At 38.7% G+C, this 21,830-nt stretch overlaps 1 protein-coding gene across 2 annotated transcripts in view; it reads left to right on the top strand.

Annotated features, from left to right (window-relative positions):
* The window catches only part of EPHA4 (EPH receptor A4), a 96,950-nt gene extending 75,372 nt beyond the window's left edge, over positions 1-21,578 (top strand). Inside the window, exons 9-18 of one of the 2 annotated variants that reach the window (XM_073625944.1) lie at positions 1,842-1,900; positions 2,506-2,619; positions 2,737-2,922; positions 5,738-5,799; positions 8,326-8,532; positions 12,055-12,204; positions 13,848-14,041; positions 16,303-16,458; positions 16,857-17,510; positions 18,588-21,578. In XM_073625944.1, the coding sequence (XP_073482045.1) occupies positions 1,842-1,900; positions 2,506-2,619; positions 2,737-2,922; positions 5,738-5,799; positions 8,326-8,532; positions 12,055-12,204; positions 13,848-14,041; positions 16,303-16,458; positions 16,857-16,971 (1,243 nt within the window). In that variant the 3' untranslated portion in view covers positions 16,972-17,510; positions 18,588-21,578. Of the gene's footprint in view, positions 1-1,841; positions 1,901-2,505; positions 2,620-2,736; positions 2,923-5,737; positions 5,800-8,322; positions 8,533-12,054; positions 12,205-13,847; positions 14,042-16,302; positions 16,459-16,856; positions 17,511-18,587 lie in introns of both variants that reach the window. The other variant, XM_073625943.1, reaches the window with a different exon arrangement.
* The last annotated feature ends 252 nt before the right edge of the window (positions 21,579-21,830 follow it).

Here is a 21,830-nt window from a genome sequence, read left to right as displayed (position 1 = left end):
ATTTATATAATGAATATATTTTAATGAATATTTTTTTTTTATTTGTAAAGTTTTGTCAAATGCAGTATATTATAATTTCAGCATCGTGCATAGCTAAATATTTCAGTAACCGCTTAGCAAGTCAATTAGATATATATAGATTTTTTTGGCTGTGATAGATATCTCATAGCATGCTAGCAGCTGTGTTATTTCACAAAATGTTGTTTGTATTTTTCCACAAGCACGGAGACTCCTTATTTATGTAATAATGAATCAGATAAAAGTGAAGCCCTCCATGCTACAACCCAAAAAGTAAATATGAGAACGCAAAATAATACCGTAATGCAAATAAAAGTCCTAAAAGTCCCAATGCCACACATGTGAAATATAAGGTGACTAAGTAAAAGTCCTATATACAGTCCAATTTAAATCTTTGAACAATCTTGATCTGGGAAATAGCCTGTGAACTTCAGCAATTCTTTAGTGTATACAAACGTGTGAAAAAAACCCTGAACAAAAGTAACCACACACATGAAGTATGAAGTGACTAAGTAAAAGTCCAATATACAGACCAATTAAAATCTTTAAAGTTGCTTCCATATACACAGTGAAGTGACTGGCCTCAGGAGATTAAACAAATTCTTTTACATAAGTTGTATCTGTCTTTCTGCAGCCTTATCTTTTATACATCCGCCCAAAGTGCGGAATTTTAAAGCTTGTCTGAGAGATAATAAAAAAGGGGGGTGGAGAGCTGAAGTTACACTCTGCAGAGCTCAGTGGGGAGAGCTCTGAGAGCTAATTGGAGGGAAGGGATACACCCCCTTCACGCAGAAACAGAGCTGAGGCTATCAATCAGCTAGAAATCCCTCCCCTGTCACCATTTGTCTCTTGGTGTCAGGAAAGCTTGTTAGAAGTGGTTCATGCTGATAGCAGAGGAAGGAAGCAGCAGACAGAAATGACACTTAGTTCTTTTAATTGAGACAAGCACACACTATAGAGGGATCTGCTTTGTTCATATTTAATGTCTGAGGTTTACAACCACTTTAAGCAATCTTGATCTGGCAAATAGCCTGTGAACTTCAGCAATTCTTTAGTGTAGAAATTCTACGTGTGCAGAAACACCCTGGACAAAAGTGATACACCAACGCTCATAGTAAAGATGTCTCCTCACTTTATAACACAGACCTCATTAATGAAAAGAAGGTCTATAAGCGCTTTTTAGTGCAGCCAGCTGATCAGCATGCAGATATGGTTTCCAGCTCCCTAGTCCTCAGTATGAACTGAACATGTAAATCATAAATAAGGGAGCTTCAAACTGTAAACTGCTTGATTTTTTTTTTTTTTTAAGTTAAAAGCTATAATAAAACTCACATGATAAAAAAAAACACATTACATATGTGGTAACAAGCACAGTATACTTTCACAATGGCAGATTAGACATCAGCAAGATGGAGCCCAGCGTGCTGACCTCACTCCACACCGACCATCTAACGCGTTACGCCCTTCCCGGCTTTCTTTGATGGTGCTTTATAAAGATTAGCAGTCACCTACCAAAAGACTTTTCTATACAAATGTATAAAAATGGAAACCCTTATAGTTTCTAAAATCAGTTGAAAGTTTCCCTATTTTAGCACCTATGTTTTAAAGGCAATTCTTGTACTTAAAAAAAAAAGTACCATCAAACAATTTGTTGTGCTTTATGAAGCTGGAAAGGCAGCTGCCAGCAATAAGTTCCCGTTGTATTGGAAGGACTGCTCCCCCTCTGTATCCCGGCTTGACATTTGCATAATGTGGCGCGGTATTTTGTCTCTGTGATGTTGTTTGCGTGTATCCTGAAGGACTGCTTTTTTTTATCTCTACAGGCGGAGTAAGTACAGCAAAGCAAAACAAGAAGCTGATGAGGAGAAGCATTTAAACCAAGGTAATGATTTTTGTAATGAGTAGCTCTGATTAGTGTGTAAACAATTCAGCTAGTAAAAAATTGTTATAGTGTTTGTATTTACCTGTGAATCATTTCAAGTGTACTCATCACTCAAACATAATTAGCGTCATTTTTTTTTTTTTTTTTTTATTCATTTATATTTTTGGGGTAATTAATTAATATTCAGCCCATCCATTCTCTAAGAAGTTAGTGACCTCCCTGGACATGCATGAGAAGGTACCTCATGCAATGCTGCTCATCACCCATGCACAGGGAATGTAGAGTTTTCTGAGCAATGAATAATTATTCATCCTGTTCATTCTCTAGCAGCTAGTGACCTTCTTGGACATGCATGAAAAGATGCCTTTTGCTACAGGGATATCTTTGATTCTGAGTCATCCGATGAAATATTGGTCCAGCCTACAATATGGCTGTCTCCATTGTATAATGGTGACAAGCACATATTTAAGGTCAAGCCCATGCTAGGATCATAGGGTCCAGTGTCTACCACATTGTTCAGACCATTATTGTCCTTATTGTTTCCCTTTGTGTTTGACACTGGTGTTTTCTGGCTTAGATTACATTATTATTTATTTTAATTACAGGGGTAAAGACATATGTTGATCCATTTACATACGAAGACCCTAACCAAGCAGTACGAGAATTTGCAAAGGAGATTGATGCTTCTTGTATAAAGATTGAAAAAGTCATTGGAGTAGGTAAGTAAGAGAGCCTGAAGGCAGTAAGCACTGTTTATTCCACTTTCTCGCAACGCATTATAAGTAAAACTGTCTAGTCCAGATATCATAAATAATAGCCATTTTCACTGTTTGCAGGAGAGTTTGGAGAGGTTTGCAGCGGGCGACTGAAGGTTCCTGGTAAAAGAGAAATTTATGTAGCTATCAAGACCTTGAAAGCTGGTTACACCGATAAACAGAGACGGGACTTCCTCAGCGAGGCCAGCATCATGGGACAGTTTGATCACCCCAACATCATTCATCTTGAAGGTGTGGTGACTAAATGTAAGTTGAATAAATGCATCTATAATAAATAAATAAATATAAAAAATCCAGGTGCTCTGCATTGTCACAGCAGAAGCCATCAATCAAATATACCGTCTACACTCTTTGCTAAATATTGTAGAATATAGGCAGGTCATATGGCTGTTCTTTTGTGTGACCCCCCCCATGGGACTTTTCAGGCAAAATTAGAAGTACAACTGTATAAAAAAAAAAAAATGAATTCATTATCTTTATTACAATTATACAAAAAAGACAAATAGATCAATACAATATACTTAGAGCAGATATGACATAAAAATGCATTGTTGTACAATAGGAGAATACAGATACCCTGCTGAACCTGAGAAACACCGAGAGGAAACTTGGTCAGTGTCGGTGAGCAAAGATGAAACCCAACGCATTTCAGAAACAATTTTTCCTTCTTCATCACAAAAATATAAAAAGTCACTAAAGATAAAGAGATATAAATACAAGATATAGTAATACACATACAAATTTGCATAATATATGCAAACAGTACAATAATGTCATATATAGAATAATGCTGATAATAAAAAGGGACAATTTAGAATGATTTACAAAGGAAATAACATGAGTCATATATGCAAAACAAAGGGGTTTTAACTCATTCATGACTATATGTAAGGCCAGCCATACATGGAGCAAATTTCTTTCCTGCAACCACGGGTTGCAGGAAAGAAATTTGCATGATTCCACGATCAGCACAGACAGCTCTGACAGGGGAATCCCTCCTGCCATGCCATTTTCTTCTCCCGGCGGAGGGTAGGGGTGGGTGGGGGGGCGCAGTCCCTGCCGGGCGAAAACAGTGATTATCGTAGCGGATAATCTCAAGAGAATCTGGCAGGCTGGTTGTGCCCAAGGTGATCGATCAACTTTGTACATTCAGCCTGCCCATTAACGGTTCGAATCTCGGACGGTTCCTGCTGAACTGGACATGATTCGAACTGTATATGGCTGGTCTAAGTGTTTTTTAGCATCAGTCCATTGTACCATTGTTATGACTATGTATCATAGATCTTCATATTGACTGTTATAATCATATTGTAAATTTATAATACCCTTCTCCTCCCCTGAAGAAGGAAATATTGTTTCCAAAATATGTTGGGATTTATCTTTGCTCACCGACACTGACCAAGCTTTATCCCCGCTGGCAGTTTCCTTTCAGTGTTTCTCAGATTCAGCAGGGTATCTGTATTCTCATATCCTACAACAATGCATTTTTATGTCATGTCTGTTCTAAGTATGGTATTATTGTATTTACCGATTTTTTTTTTTAATTTTAATTGTAATAAAAATATGATATTTTTTTTATACATTTGTACTTATAATTTTGACTAAAAAGTCCAGTGGGGGTCCTTTTCTATTATTATATTGATATTTGAAATGTTGGTGGAATATTTGGTTTCAACGTATTGCCTTGCTTCACTTTTTGATTTTGATTCTCTCAGTATTGCAGGAAAAAAAAAAGATTTATCATATAAGAATTGCCTTGTACAGTTATCTTCCAGATTATTAATAGTCGTCTGTTCTGTGGAGCCTCCTACAATTTCCTCGTATATTCAGCAGTACTGTAGATCACACCGTCACAGGCACAAAATCTCAATGTGAAATGACAGATGGAATAGCGACATTATGTCCTAAAGCACAGGGTTTGAGGTGTGGATCAAGCCATCCATCTTAATGTCAGATAAAAATGGCTTTGCCGATTCTCAATGATATCCTTTCCCTAGGCAAAAGGACTGCAGGACTTTGTGAGATCAGAATGCAGTAGGATGTACTACTAAACAGTGTGAGAATGAGCTAATTGCTAAATTATAGGCATGAAGCAGATGGCCATCACACCTCAATTTGCACAAAAGTTGGAAAACATTGCCGGTAGATTGAACTTCCCTGGCACGTGTTGCTTTAATGCAGAATTTACCAGGGGCATTGGATGTCTAATCTTGGTGGCAGTGACATTCATTAAAACCTATATAGTTAGTCATCTGTTGAGGCAGAAGCCTGTAGAATGGCACATTTGTTATATTTTTATTATATGCTATTTTTATCTTTTGTTCATTTTCTTCTAAATAGCAGTTTTATAAAAGAGTGTGCTTTTCAGATCTTTTAGCAGCTTATAAGACAGGCTTTTTTTTTTTTTTTTTTTTTTTTAACAACTCCCATCTGCTTGAAAATTTCCAGCTTTCCTTTACACCTTATGAAGGCTGTTTGGCTGTGGCAGTAAGGCAACACATTGCAGGTGGGGGCACATTTAACGGGTGCGCTAGCCATGTTTAGTGCCATTGTGAGGTGTAAAGAGTGCCAGCAGTAAAAGGCTGCTCCCCTCTATTCTCTACAGTACACTCCAAGCTCCTGATTTAGATTCCAGCAGTGTCTTATTATCATTTCTGTGACTTATGAAACCATAAAATCTGAATAAAGCCTTGCATGCACCACATTAAAATATGCTGCCGCTTGAGTAGCGGGTAAGAGAGAAGAAAGAAAAAAAAAATGCGCGTTGCATGAAAAATAGGTCTTTGAGACAGAAAAGTGCTTACATTTCCATATACATTTAGATGGTAATTATGCAAAGAAACAGACACCCGCTATGAATTAGTAGGGAGATTCATGTTTCACATGCCAGGTTGGAATTACAATGAAAGGGTAATTCTTGCCATATAAATGGAGGACAGTCCAGCTTAGGGATAACATTTCAGAGCTCAGTCGCATGGAAATATTAGAGAAAGTAGAGCATTCATTGGTTGTCTGAAGATATACATTATATGTCATTAATAGTGTTGTTCTTTATTCATAGGTAAACCGGTTATGATCATTACTGAATACATGGAGAACGGCTCCTTGGATGCTTTTCTGAGGGTGAGTTATTGAGATTTCCAGCCCCTTTATGCTAATTTGATATACACTCCAGTTTAATGGAAATGGGTATAGTTTTTTATTTTCTAGTACCTGAAAAATGCCAATACACAAGATGGGACCCAATGCCCTAAAAAAAAAAATTATATCTGTGCTCAACTTGGTCTCTACACTGAATAAGGGATGCCGTTATTAAATTGCTAGAGCTGAGTTTTTCCCCCCAATACCGACCCATGAATAAAAGGTAGTGGCTTCACCAGGCTTCTATCTGTGGCTGGTTTAATGTTACAAAACCAAAGACAATTTGTATGACATTGTCTAATAAAACACAACTATAATTCTGGCCATGTATCTATTCTACAACCTTTCTAAACTTGCCTTAACCTCCCTGGCGATATCATTATTTCAGATTTTAGGTGCTAAAAGTGGTACAATTATTTTGCATGGAAATTTGGCGTTTTATATTGTAGGCCTTTCTTTGGAATAACTCACTTAAATCTGTCCAAACAAGAGTCTAGTAGCCATCCCGGGTATGATAAAGTTTTAAACACAAAATCATAAATTATAATATAATAAATAACTATAAATAATTATAACAAATAAAAATAATAAAAATTATTCAATAATTTAATCAAATCAAAAACACTGAAATTTGCTCAGTTGCAGAATTGTCACTGTCATTACTTTTCAGTGTTTGATGACGAATTTCCCCACAAATCACTATCGCTCAATTCTGCAAGTAATTCTAATTTAATATCGCTGTTTTCTTGCTGGTCTAAAACCACTTTTGACGTAAAGGGACACTTTTTGGTTGCTATGGACAATCTCTAGTTTCCAGGCAGAAAGAACAGTATTTATAATATAAAAGTGCATGCAGGACACTAGAGAAACCACTAGGGACAAAGGGGATGTGTAATTATTTTATACAGTACTGTAATCTGTAAGATTACAGTGTACTGTATTGTGTGTTTTTAGTTTTTTGAATTTGGCGCCGAACTCCGTCCCCGTGCGTCGCAACGCTCGCAGGGAACGGAGCTCAGCACTCGGCACTGTGAATCAAGCGAGATGACAGCTCGCAGACACAGCGGGGAGACATCGCAGGATCCTGGGGACAAGGTAAGTTACTTTGCTTGGATACTGCGATGCGATCCCGAGTCTGGCTCGGGGTTACTGCTTTTTGTACTGAAATTTCACCCCGAGCCAGACTCGGGAATACCGCCTGGGTGGTTAAACTAACTTGCATAAATCACCTTTTGGAAGCCAACCTCTTATTTCAGGTCATTGAACAATTAACAACAGCAAAGCAACTTTTTTGGGGGGGGGGGGGGATAATTTTATAAAAAATATATGTATGTACAGTATATACTGTATGTAACAATTGCACTGCCCCGCTTTCTGGAGAGTAAAGATTCAATAATCTGCTGCTCTGCTCAAAGGTTTCCTATAGATTTAGAGGGTGTTTAGGCATTCAGTTATGCATCCCCCTACTACTTTTCTTTCCAATGACCTCAGATCTTTTTGACTGGACAGCTCCCAATACCATGTGTAAAACATATGAAGTAAATATTACATATCACTAAAAGAAACAATGATTATAATTCATGCTTGCAGGCTTACATTGAAATCAAATGTGTTCTCATAATGTGGCAGCTTGCCACCCATCGAAACTTTGCCTCCCAACATGGATTTTCCAAACAATCGCTTGCTTTCAGTCTAACGTTACAAATGACGTAAAAGAAACTGAATTTAAAGACAACATATTGAGCTAAAAAGTCATTGTTCTAATATATACGGTACATTAAAGCACTATAATTTTTTTTAAATGGTAGACATTATCTCAAATGACCGTAATTCTAAAAGTATCATTCAATCCAATACTGTAAGGCAAGCCATAGATGAATCAATTTTTTTCCTCCCACCATGGCTGGAAGGAAAGAAAATCGCTAGATTTCCCCATCAACATAGTCAATGATGGGGGAACGCCTCCTCCAGCGCTATTGTATTCTGCCCGCTGGGGGGGTTAGGGGGTTTATGCGGGTAGCTTTCCCTGATGACAGAATACAATGATTACTACTAGCAGCTATAGCTGCTGGCAGCAGTCACATGTTAAAAAATATGACGGGCTGATCGATCGATCGACTTGGGTACGATTAGCCTGCCCAATTATGGAAAAAAATTCAGGCAGTCCCTACTGAACCTGCTGAATATTGATCCATGTATGGCCATAACTGTAGGTGGTTCTGCCTGGTTGTTATACTACATGATATGCCTTTTTGAGATGGGAAAGAGGGGCATCTTTCAACAAACTTTTTTAAAGTATGTTTGTTAAATTTAAGTAAAAAAAAATGCATCCATTTGAAGGTTGAATGGGAGGTTTAGTGCAATATGACAAACAGTCCAATAATTTAGTGTGGAATATTCATCAGACCAAGTGGGGGGAACAGTTGAGGAAAAAGAGGGATTGATTCCAAAAGGGACAGTTGGGAGCAATGGTGTGACATAACTAATTACTGTCTTTTGTTTTAGAAGAACGATGGAAGGTTCACTGTCATCCAGTTGGTTGGGATGCTGCGAGGCATTGGATCTGGAATGAAGTATTTGTCTGATATGAGTTATGTACACCGAGACCTGGCTGCCCGCAACATTCTTGTTAACAGCAACCTGGTCTGCAAAGTATCTGACTTTGGCATGTCCCGTGTCTTAGAGGACGATCCTGAGGCGGCCTATACCACCAGGGTAAGTATGGCTTGTTGGTGTCACTGAATAGAGTAAAACCTTCCATACTGTTATGGAGCTTATGTTTACTCTGGACAGATTGCCAGCCTCTGATAAAAGTATTTTTTTCCCTATACTAAGGTCAGGTGATAATTTCAGACTTAATCTATGTAATTTGTTGCCACTTATTTATGATACATCACTTCAGGCCCTTTGTCAGCCATTGCAATCCCATGACCACTATAGTGAAACATTAGCCCTTGACTTCCATCTTGCACAGATGTACAGGCTCCTCTCCTGTAATAAAATAGCTTACTTTGATTTCACTGCATGCTGTGAGCTTCTCCCAGTGTGCTTTAGAAGCTGCAGCAAGTGCAGCTCACTTCTCTTCTGGTTGGAGAAAGAACAGCACAATTTAGCCCCTTCCTCCCTATTCTTACTGTCCCTTGCCTGCCCATTTTGTTTATTGGATTTCACTTCCTTCAATTTTGAAGGCTCAGCATCACATGTGGGCATTACTCCAGCTATTTGTGATCAGGAAGCACCCCAATGGCTCTTTTCACCAGTTCTAATCTGCCTGCTAAGCATAGAGAAGAAAAGAGACCCGGTGATGATATCACTTGATCTAAAATAAAGTACGAAATGAAAACATTTTATTTCTTAAGACAATTAGCATGTTGATCAGGGGGTAAAAGGAGGAATCAGATCTGGGAAGGCAGACTATAAGCAGATTAAAATTCAGCTTTAACAGAGCCTCTGATGTCTTCACAATTTCCCTTTCAATGCTTTTAAAATTTGTAATTCCACCCCTCCCTACTTTACTTTAGTAGATCCTGGGCCATTAAGAGATTTAGGATGGGATAGACATTACTGTTTTCCCCTAAACAATTTGATACTGCTTCTGATAAAGTGCTCCATAAACTAAAGATTCAAACGTAATGTCTTAGCACACATACATGCATATATTTATATGGCTGCCTGGAGTTTGCATGTTCTCCCTGTGCCTCCAGGTACTTCGGTTTCCTCCCACACTCCAAAGACATGCTGGAAGGTTAATTGGCTCCTGTCTAAATTGACCCTAGTATGTGTATGAATGCGAGTTAGGGGCCTTAGATTGGAGGGCAGGGACCGATGTGAATGTTTAATATATATGTAAAGCACTGCGCTATATAAGTACCTGTAACAAATAAATAAATTAAATATATCTCGCAAACCAGTGTGAGCTATTACTAAATTCTGAGTTCTCTTGAGGGATATGCCTCTTGTGTGATGGTGTGCTAACTGACAGCTTAGCACTGGCGTATGACTAGCGGTTTGAGATATTGCACCGCAAGACCCAGAATTGCAAAAGTCCAGAAAATGCTTCTGTATGCCTTGTTACAAAGCGTTAGCAGCCTGTTAAGATCACTTTAAAAACTTTGGGAATGTTTATTTAATAAGGTTAATTGTGTAATTCACAGCTGCCTTACTTATCCCTGCCACTAAAATAGGTGCAAACAGATCTCCATAAAATTACAGGCAAGGCATCTGGTCTCATATATTCCTCTGTGCATTTCTTTGTTCCCAAGCTGCATTCCATGATTTGGAGTTTACATAAACAGCTCTGAGACGAACAAAAAAAAAAGTTTTCTAAGGGAGAGGGGGGTACGGGAAAGGGAACACACTTTGTGCATTACCACAACAATTAGGTATATCAGTTGTAGGATCTCAGCCAAGTGAATCGAGCAGAGATAAAAATCAAGGAGTCGCTTTACAAACTTAACCAAGCACTGAGGCCTGCTGCGGAAGCCAAGCCCTTGTTGGCTTTTCCATTAATTGAAGGCATACCAGCACGGATCTTGTTGCAGATGATGTGTAACACCTTCACTGCTGCAGCCTAACATAAATCATAGCTGTGTGTTACCCAGTCTCATCACTCACTTTAAATTATGCAATATTTTATGATCATAAATGGTGTAGTGACAGCCCGATGACAGCAGGCCATAGCTGTCACTGGCAGTCACCTTTCCCTGAGATAGACAAGATGAGCAATTGATTAAGGCCACTGCTGACAGCACAAATCTGTGATAGAAACTCTGTAAGCTATTTCTGTCTTCATTACTAAGCTCATTTAAAGGAGAAGACTTTTTAAAGCAATCTATGTCTCAGGAAAAACCAGTAGTTGAGGCATTACCTATCTCTTTTATGATTTGTAGTTAATGTACATTTTTAGCTTGGAACAATATACAATTGTGACTGTGTACCACAGCTCAATTGAACATATCTTCCCCATGCATTTTATGCATTTAAATCCTAAAAATGGATGTTTAAAAAAAAAAACAAAGACCTATCAAGACAACTCTGTCCAGCTCTTGAGCTACCAATGCCTGAGTGTTCAAGCAATGCTAGTTCCAGGACAGGACCTTCACTGTGCTTGATGCTGTAACTGTAAATAACACTGCCTATGATGTTTGGAGGAGATTCCCAGCTGTGACCAGTAACAGACACCCTGACATGTTCACTTTAAGGTAAAGCTCCAGTCTGCCCCCAAAAAAATAAAAGTCAGCAGATACAAATACTAATACTTAATATAAGGACACTCACCTATCCAGGGATCCAGCGACGTCCCTCATTCAATGGGCTTCAGGTCCAGATGCCAGCATCTTATATAGGGGAAACCGACGGTGAAGCATTTCCTACTGCACATGCTCAAGCCACGCTTCACTTTGTGAATGGTCCCGCAGTCTATTGGACCTGTGATGTGTCTCAGAAGGCTGCTGGAGGAAAGAAAGAGGGGGCCGAACTTCCACACAGATCACTGCAACGATCTGACCGGAAGTGGGTACCTGTCAAAACCAAGTACCCCTCCCCCAAAAAAGGCCAAATGTGGCAGTGGAGGGGGGGGGTGCAAAAAAGTGGAATTTTCCCTTTTGGTTGAAGTTCTGTTTTAAGGACAATGTACAAACAATATTAAATATGGTACCTGTGTATCCTTTACATTATGTCTGCTTTTTTATAAGGTTTGCAACCGTCAGCTTAGAATTTGTTTTTTTACTTTAAACCATTATTCTGTAAATGTTTACAGAATCAGGCGCTGTACAAATAGTTATTCAGTTAATACAGAGTCATGTATAGAATGCAATAAAACAAAGGGGGAGATTTGCTAAAGCTGGAGCACTCAGGATCTGCTGCAGATCTGCATGGTAGCCAATCCGCTTCTATCTTCAGCTTGTTCAGTTAAGCTTTGACAATAAAACCTGGAAGCTGATTGGTTTCTTTGCAGAGCTGCACCAGGTTTGCATGCTCCAGTTTTAGTAAATTCCCCCCATAGTAAATTTGCTGCTTCCTGCACTTTCCTATTAAGAGAGCTTTATTATACAACAGATGCACTCTTTGATGGCTGAAATAGTACTCTGCATATAATCGAGAGGGCATGAATTAAATTATTTTGTTGCATTTTTTGTTTTGCTATTATTGATATATAAAGTTGTTATAGAAAGGGGGTCTGTATTTTGTATGGCACTTCAACTCTGTATTAAATGCAGATTTTGTTTTATCGTACAGGGAGGTAAGATCCCCATTCGATGGACCGCACCAGAAGCGATTGCTTACAGGAAGTTTACATCTTCTAGTGATGTTTGGAGTTATGGCATCGTCATGTGGGAAGTCATGTCGTATGGTGAACGGCCTTATTGGGATATGTCCAATCAAGATGTAAGCATCAGTTGACTTAAAAAGAAAATGTTTGCTCATTCACTCATTAGCAATTAGTTATATAAAACTTGTTCTTGTTCTATAAATGGGCAGCACTGATTGGAATTTCCTGTGTTAATTAGAATTCCGCAGGTTATACCAAAGCAGGGATTCTGATTATTTAACAGTATGACATCATTTCTTACAAAACCTGAGCTACTGGCGCTATCAGTCGTGTAACTATATTGCTCGATGCGTCATTAACACACTCACCGCAGGGAGAAGAGCCTGCATTGTAAAACACGTAGTGAGCTGCTTTAATTATCTCTTGAGCCAGTTAAATGGCTGTCCTTAGGGGGGCATTAAAAAAAATAATTTGCTAAATGTCCTTCTTTAAATTATGTATATCTGTTTTCTTTTTTTCTTTTTTTTTTTTTTTTAAGTATACCATCTGTAGAGTCTCATATGGGATTACAGTCAGACAGCTGTCTATAGATGACCCAGTGAAACCTAAGAATAGCAACAGGGAAATAGTCCACATTGTATATTCGTACAATGACAAGAGGAAGATGCAGAATTCCTTCTTTCTCGGTTTCCTTGAGTATATCGTCCACAGTGCAATCCCATACTAAGGCAGGGGGATTGTGTATTGTGCAAAGGTTTCCTCTATTCTGCAGGCACATCCAGAGATATTTATACCTCTTTCTCTCATACGGAAAGGAAGTCATCACACAAGTTAGACCTTGTCCAGGTGCAGCTGGAAATCCGATGCTCTCTTGCCAGCTACAAGGAGAGATGGCCAGGGATATAGAATAGAAGGGTCATGTGGCCCACAGATCCTGAAACATAATATAGAAAGTGATATTTCATACAGTTTAAGCTTTTTATACTAATAAGTACACTGTTTTCTATTGATAAAAGATCCTAATTTGTCTGTGCTATCCTTCAGTTATTAAAGGATATCTCAAGATGGACAGATGAAGCACAAATAAAGGACTTTTTTTTGAATGCTGTCAAGTTGAATTGTACCCAGCGTGAAAATAAAATACTCACTGCATCCAATTAAAAGTAACATTTCATCATCTTACAGCAGTAGTCTCCAAACTGCAGCCTGGGGGGTTGGATGTGGCCCTTTGGTGGCCTTTATCTGCCCCCTGGGACGCTATTACACCAACTGACATCAATGGTGGAGCACCATTCCCCCTACTGATATCAACAATGGGGCACTATTCCTCCCATTCAAACCAATGATGGGGCACTGATGCCGGGATGCCCCCCTGAATCCTGAAGGACAGTAAACTGGCCCTTTGCTTTAAAAAGTTTGGAAAACCCTGTCTCAAAGTATAAATGATTGAAAGCTGTCTTCTGATTGGCTAAAATTAGCTATTGTATATGCCTAGATTCCCCAATCATATATATTGCTTAAATGTTCTTGATATGGGACACAGTCTTGCTACACACATAAATACACAGCAATATTCAACTATGAGCAAAAATTTTAATCATAATGAGCTGTGTCATATAATCTGCAACATTTCTTTGCACTTTCAAGCTTATTACTACTAACATGCATCTGATCAAATTATACTTATTGGTACATTATGAAAGGTCTCCACCTTTGTGATGTTTAATGATCCGACTATAATCTTCCATTTCTTTTATAGGTGATTAAAGCCATAGAAGAAGGCTATCGTCTTCCCCCTCCCATGGACTGTCCCATCGCTCTACATCAGCTTATGCTAGACTGCTGGCAGAAGGAGCGCAGTGACCGGCCCAAGTTTGGACAGATCGTTAGTATGTTAGATAAGCTTATCCGGAACCCAAACAGCCTAAAGAGGACTGGATTGGAAGGCTCCAGGTAAGAAATACATGAGTTTGTAGACTGTATCTTTCCGTACAGCATGCAAACGATGAGCTGAGAGTAGCAATGGGGCCAGCTAATTAAATTGTACTGGCCTTCGATGGCTCCATTGTTGTAGATATATGGGTTATAAGTCCCAACGGTGAGGTCCCACCACACAGTCATATCTGCATCAGTATGTTAAATTATTCAACTAGGAAAGAACTATAACAGCAACTGTTTAATTTCCCCCTCCTTCTATTGACCCAGAATCTGTCTGTGATCAGTTTACATTTGTAACCACACTGCACAGACTTTTAAGTATCTCTCTTTATAGATATTGATTGGATACTTTAGAAAGCTAGCGGATTCCCATGGGTATTCACAGGGAGGCTCACACTGAGAAATTGTTAGATGTATTTGCTATAACGATACAGCTCCATGCTGCTGTTAACACTTCAACCTGCAGGTTTGTACAGATAAATAGCTGAATTGAAGGTCTGCTTAATTAGAGTCCAGTTTGCTTTTAAGGCCTGGTTCGCACCTATGCAGTTTGCTTTTGATCCATTTCTGCAGTTCTTTTTGTGGTGCGTTTTACCTTTTTCACACGTTTTTGACGTGTTTTTCACACGTGTTTTTTATGTGTTTTTTTCTTGCCCAATTTGTTGTTTGATTAAGAAAAATGCAAAACGCATAATTTCTGCAGCTTCTCCATTGAAGTCTATTGATCCAAAAAAGCACAATTTTACGTTTAAAAAAAGTCTCTGATCCGTTCCAAAAATGCAGCGGCTGAAAAAAATCATAGATGTGAGCATGTCCCATTGGAAACCATGTTAATTGGACTGTAGTGCGTTTCTGCAAAAAGCACCAAAAAAGGCATAGGTGTGAACCAGCCCTAAAACATGTTTCTTTGAAATTTTAGGATAGGTTTCCTTAATACTTCTGTGTATATCGGTCTTCTCATTTCTTAATCACTTCAACCAAAGTCACTTTCATGTTAGTGCATACTTAAAGATATGTTCAGACTTTCTCCTCCTCTCTTGCCTTATGTGACTTGCGTTATTCTAGCCCAGCACCCCATTAAATGCACCCTATTAATCCAATCCATTGTTTTATGTAAACCCTGCCGGGTTATGTTTTATATAGGCCAACTTGGGCTGTAGATTTATTAGTCTTTTAAATCCAAAGTTATAAGTGAAATCCAATCCACCAATTACAGTGAAGGATGTTAAAAAAATACCAAGAAAAAACCTTGCTTGATTCCTGTTAATGCATTTCTGCATAAAGCAGGTACAAGATGAAACTTATAGGTACAACTCCTACTTTTTTTTTTTTTTTTTAGAATCCTAAGAATTCACCTTTTTCTGTACTCGTATTACTCACTCAAAAACAGACTTGATTTCTTTCTCAGTATGAGTGAGAAAGCCACAGCAGTTGTCTGGCCTTTTTGCACATCAGCTACAGGATATGTTACTAATCATGGCAGTGAATCTGCTAAAGCAATTACCCCAAAGGTCCAGCACAGAGGGAATTGAGGAGAATTACATTCCCCCGAACCCTACTTCAAAGACCCCCTTATTCTCACCAATTCCATCATATGTACTGTTCAGGAACATGTTGATTAAAGAGCGGATTATCTCCCCTGCATGCTGGGCTTTGTCTGCTCTCAGGGAAATTGGCCAGTATCTCGTTGATTGGGCTGTTTCATTGCGATTGAGCTCAACATAAACAGTATAAGTACAGCAAGACTGATTAGGGCATAACTTAGAGATAGAGACAGTACAGAGGGAATCTGCAGAAGGCTCCACACACTCATGTAAAGATAATATCTGCTATTAGATAACAAAAAACCAATAGACAATTTTCTGAAGTTCAGAGTGAGTTTGTGACTGCAGAAAAACATTAGTATTCAGTATGGCCTGTTTTAAACATCATAACACTGTATACATAATAATAATGTATGCAGAAACGTAAAAAATGTCTGTTAATAGAAATAGTGGATTTTATATAATGAACTATCTGAAATTTGTGCTTGTTGTTTATAGCAACCCATTATAATCTTAAGAGAATTCACTAACCTTAATTAGAAAAATGACAGCAGGAATTGGGTTGGCTGCCATGGGCAACACTGACATTTTACTTGCATACATTCATGGAACATCAGGCCTGATGCTTCTTGTCTAAGTGCACTAGCAATTTGTAACATCCATTCATAAAGTTGCATTAGACTCTATTTTTACTGAAATAGGCTGACATTCCAGTGATTTTCTATCCTTTAGGACAAACACTGCTCTGCTGGACCCTGGCTCGCCTGAATGGTCCCAGGTGGTTTCTGTATTGGACTGGCTGCAGGCCATTAAAATGGAGCGATACAAAGATAACTTCACAGCGGCTGGGTATAACAACCTGGAATCCGTCGTACATGTGAACCAAGAGTAAGTTCATTCCTGATCAAGATTTTACATTCTTGTCCTGTAGTTGAAGGAAAAATACTGTATTGGTTTCTGTAGGAACATTTATTCCACACAACAAAGTGGAAATCTCATCACAAGCAATAGCTCCTTGACATTTCATGCTATTCCCACATTGCATGGTGGCATGATACAAGATTCCTACCCTGCCTTTAGCTTCCCCTTTCTGTACCATGACCATTTTCTCTTAGTGAGTATCCCTGTCATATAATCAGTGTAGGACCTTAGCGCCAAATTGAACCTAACAGATATAACCTGTCATTAGATTTTCTGTTTTTGGGGGCATGAAGGAGCTCATAAATATCTGTATATATACTGATCCCTGCAATGTTAAATCATCTTTTCCTCTCGTCTCTGTACAGTGACCTAACCCGGATTGGTATCACTTCCCCCGCACACCAGAACAAGATTTTGAGCAGTGTCCAGGGAATGAGGACCCAGATGCAACAGATGCAAGGCAGGATGGTTCCTGTCTGATTTATTAGTGCATCAGGACAAAGCTACACACTCAGAACTCTTGAAAAATTAGTTTACCTCATCCATGCACTTTAATTGAAGAACTGCACTTTTTTTTACATTACCCTCACCCCGCCGGACAGAGACTTAAATTATCGCAGGGGCTGAGGAGAAACCCATTCAACATGGAAATAGTCATTCGTGCCACACTCACATCGGGAAGATGGTCATATCCAAGGGGGAGCTCTCATGTCACTAGATGCATATGATTTACCGGCCTTCCGCCATCTCATCGAGGGTTAATTTTGCGTGTAACATGGACATCATTATGGAATGGATACATCACTTCATCAGTGTAGGCAAATGGAATAACCACATGATCTATTGCTGGAGATGCAGACCGTTGTAGGGGAAGAATAAGGGACCAATGGAGGCTGCTTCCTGTTCATCAGAGGATTTTAGGATCTTGTGGACATGTGCTAGGGTGAGAGATTACATCAGGATCTAAGGGATATGTGTTTGTACTACCTAAAGACGATGGTCTGGAAAGGAATTTAAAGGTGAGTTATCCCCATTGGTACATTATTATTGGGTCATCTGCCACTGGTGTTAGAAGAACAGAGGTTTATGCTGTGACAAGGTTGTTGCTGCAGGAGGCCCTGCATCCCAGTGGAAGGAATAGTGTCCCATCATTGGCGTCAGTGGGAGGAATAGTGTCCCGTCATTGGTGTCAGTCGGAAGAATAGTGCCCCATCATTGGTGTCAGTTGGAAGAAAAGTGCTCCATCGTTGGTGTCAGTGGGTGGAATAGTGCCCTGTCATTGGTGTCAATGGGAGGAATAGTGCCCATTGATCGGTGTCAGGTTGCTGACAGTGAGGAGAATAATGCCCCAAGGGCCAAATAAAAGCAATAAAAGGGCTGCAACTTGGAGACTACTGTTTAAAAGAATGCAGGTTTGATGGTAGATAAAGTGGCGTTTATTGAGAATAGTGACAAGTACATCAAGCCAATGCGCTATTCTCAATAAACCCCTCTTAATCGACCATCAAACTTACATTCTTTTGGACAATGGGCACTCCTTCTTTTCTATTATTCCAAGTCTAAACTTGGAAATTACTTTAAGGCTGTACCAGAAAGGCAGGAGCCCAAGTCCCAAGAGGGTTTACCACCAGTATCCACCATTGGGCACAACCTGCTTTAGGGACATCTCCTTACTCACCCACACAATCGCCCACCCGCGACCAGTGACAGATCCAGTCAGTCCAGCACGGTCTTCAACACAAACATGCAGAAAAGCATGCAGTATGTTGGAAAAATGTAAAATTGTTTTAAAAAACGCTTTCAGTTGAGAAAAGGAAATGGTCAATGGAAAGGTAAAGAAAGAGGAAAGAAAACAAAGCTTGTTAGCAGTTGCTGGATGCTTGTCATTGTCAAACCATCTCTCTTTTTATAGCCAGCACTGGTTGCTCAGGGCTTCATTGTGAAATTTGAATCTTTGGGGATAACTTTCATTTTATCAGAATGGGCAATCAAAAATATTGAGGGGTGTTAAAAAATGTATAGCCTGCCATGTTGGCCCATTTAATATCTTGCTTTGTGTTACTTGAATCTAAAAATGTGTCTTTTTTTTTCTTCAGGGAACTGCACTCTTGTCAAATCTCCATGGCAAGCCTATCATCCACAGACACAACTGAACTGAAGCCAAAAAGATTCTCTTAAAACTTCAGAGGGGGTTCTGAGGATGTCATGGACACAGCTGCTGTTTCTCCAGCAAGAAAATTCCACAAGGTCCCACAGGTCTTCCTGTGTATTCCATGCCCTGGTGTATAATGACAATGGAAGCTAGCTGATGTTTACTAACAATGCCATGTCTTCGAGGCCTGGATATATTTGCCTTCGGTAAATCAGATCACTGAGGTCACATGGCCATCTCAATGCTTGTTCTTCTAAAAGGGAATAAAGGCACTTCACCCAAGACCAGTTTCTGTTCTGTTCCACTGCACATTTAAGAGGACAAGGTGTGAGCAGAGCATTGCAGTCACAAAGGAGTTAATTGTATGCCAAACTAACCTTAAGCATGGACCCAGCTTACCATGGGCCAAGGAACTGTTTTGCTTTATGGTTTTCCCAAAAACAACAAAGACTTGACGCACTCCGATCAAGGCCTGTTCTTCATCTGTATAGGCCTCTGTATTGTAATATTAATTTCCATTCAACAAAAAAAAAATTATGCAATTTTTCCATTTTTTTGCTATCTACTGGTACCAGTGACAACCAGGTAGAGCTGCCAATTAAGTTATATATATATATATATATATATATATATATATATATATATAAACTTACATTTTTGTGCTTAACCCTTTGTATTTGTTCAATTGTCCTCACCTCAAAGCTGTTCAGTTTGACCACTATGAGCTTTTAAGATTAGCAGATCATGTTAAATCTCAGAAATGCAAGCTTTTTCACCTTTCTTCCCTACAGAGATTATGTTCCTTCAAGTGTGTTTGCTAAAACTCTTAAACCAATGAGCCTAAGAATATTTTCGAAAAAGGTGGAAATAAAAAAAATTACATTCAGCCACTAGGGATTTTGATAGCATTCAGGACACAGATAGAGAACACATCAGGAAATCTCATTAGGCTTCCATTCCGTATAACAGATATAACTAAGAATCACAGCATATGTCAAAGCCATGGTGTTTTCTAAAGAACAGTTAGATAATTTGAAATCATGGTGGAATGTCTTGTGGCATGGTTTATGGTTAGTAATAAATCTCAATACAGGGAAGAAAAAACTGCAGAATTCAGGTCCAGCAATCAAATCTAGAATCCAGTAGGGTTTTAGAGGTAAGCAAAGACATTATTGGCCATCATTGATCTTGGGAAGATTGAGTAAAGATTAGAATGTCTATAGCCACCAACTGACATTAGTAAATCATCTCAGATGTCCCATGAGGGATGCCTATCATATTGGATATTTTTAGCTTATAAACCAATCCTTCATAAAAAGAAGCATATAGCCTTAGAAGGTGTCTGTTGCACAGAGACATGCATGCTTGAACAGACCAATGGGGTTGATTTACTAAAACTGGCGAGTGTAAAATCTGGTGCAACTCTGGATAGAAATCAATCTGCTTCCAGGACAAAGCTTAATTAAACAAGCTGAAGTTAGAAGCTGATTTGTTTGTATGCAGAGCTGCACCAGATTTTGCACTTTTAGTAAATCAACCCCAGTGTCTCTGTGCATCTCAGTAGGAAAGGCTATAACATCCAAAGCAGATCAGCATCACCCTGAGATTTGATATCTGTCTGTTGCTGTCTTGATTGCATGCTGCACTAGACTCAGCAACATTTAGGCATGCAGTTCGATGATTACTCCTTTTCCAGAAGGATCTTTCTATAAGGCAGAGCCTTTACAACACGTTGAGACATGATGAGTGCTTCCAACACTTGTTACTGACATGGTAATCCCCACACTACCAAATGCCTGTGTATCGCTCTTGGTAATTAGGTAGTGTCAGGGTAACGTAAGCAGTAACTAGTCAGTAAGAGTATCTGGCTGTTTTTGGAGCCAAGGAAATGCTGTGCACAATATTAAGTTAATAAATGACTGACTTCAATCTTAATGCTATAGTGGCATTTTAGAAAGAGTAAGAAAACTCAGAACCAAGTGTTTATTGCTATCTATGTTCTGTTGGAAAGGATTTCCCTCCTTGCATCCCCAATGGGGAAATTTACCAAGATAGCATTAAAAACCTGATACAGTAGTTAAACTTTCGCAACCCAAAAAAGAAAAAAAGTTTTGGCTAGAGTTACACTTCAGAAGCCATACAATGTTAATACCAATTGACTTAATTGGAAATGCTGCCATAAATCAGGCACCAGCAATAATTTTTTTAATGATTATCCCTGTTTTACCAATGTTGTGACCTCCACTTTCGTCCCTCATACCTCCCAAGAGACTCTATTGTACTTCATGACTTTGCACGTACGCTGCAGGCGAGAGATGATATGCATTAATCAGTATTTGTGTGTTACTGCCAAAACATTTATTTTTTAATTTCTTTATATATTACAAGAATTGTATACCTAGCAATACCCGACTTTGGATGAGAACCGCTAACCTAAATGCCTATAACTGGGCCTGAGTTTTAGGTCCAGTTCCATGCAGAAAACTTCTAGATTGATCCAGTTTATCATTAGCAGTATTTTTCACTTCCTAACCCAAACTTAACCCCACCAAATGTTAACCAGAGAAAGAAAAGGGACGTTCTATTTTTTGTGTCACAGCAAAAGAGAAATTTTAATTTAGCTTGTTCTAAAAAAACAAAACTACAAAAAAAAAGCATTCTAACAGAACATTTTTTTTCTTCTTGGTTCATATGTTGTTTAGAGTTATGTTTTTCTATTTTTGTTTCATTTGTAATTTTTGCATTTTTTTGGGGCGCAGGGAAGAGTAACTGGTTCCTCTTCCCTAAAACTTAGGTACACATAACTTATCTTCTTTATTTATGGTCTTTTTATACCTAGTTTGTAAAATTGTAAAATAGCAAAGTTAATGCAAAGTTTGCATTCTGGACAAAATAAAATAAACAAAAAAAAAATAAAGTAGTTAATGAAAGTTTACATGAGTTGTGCTGTTTGATTATATTATAAGAAAATATACTTATTTCCTAACACTAATGAAACATTTATATATTGAGCTTCATGTAGGGTCTCATACATGAAAAGTGTTTTCTTTCACCTTCTAACCTGGGCTGGAAAATTTATAGCTGGAATTACCTTGGTTGTTGTGGAAAACAAAGACAGTTTTATTTTCAGTTTTGGTCTTTTATAAATGTGGGAAAGGGAATATTACTGTCTTATACATTTTTCTAG

Source organism: Aquarana catesbeiana, linkage group LG04 (assembly GCF_042186555.1).
Source record: "Aquarana catesbeiana isolate 2022-GZ linkage group LG04, ASM4218655v1, whole genome shotgun sequence".
NCBI lineage: Eukaryota > Metazoa > Chordata > Amphibia > Anura > Ranidae > Aquarana > Aquarana catesbeiana.
The sequence above is the reverse complement of the archived record's forward strand: the minus strand, read 5'-3'. Positions and strand labels throughout refer to the sequence as shown.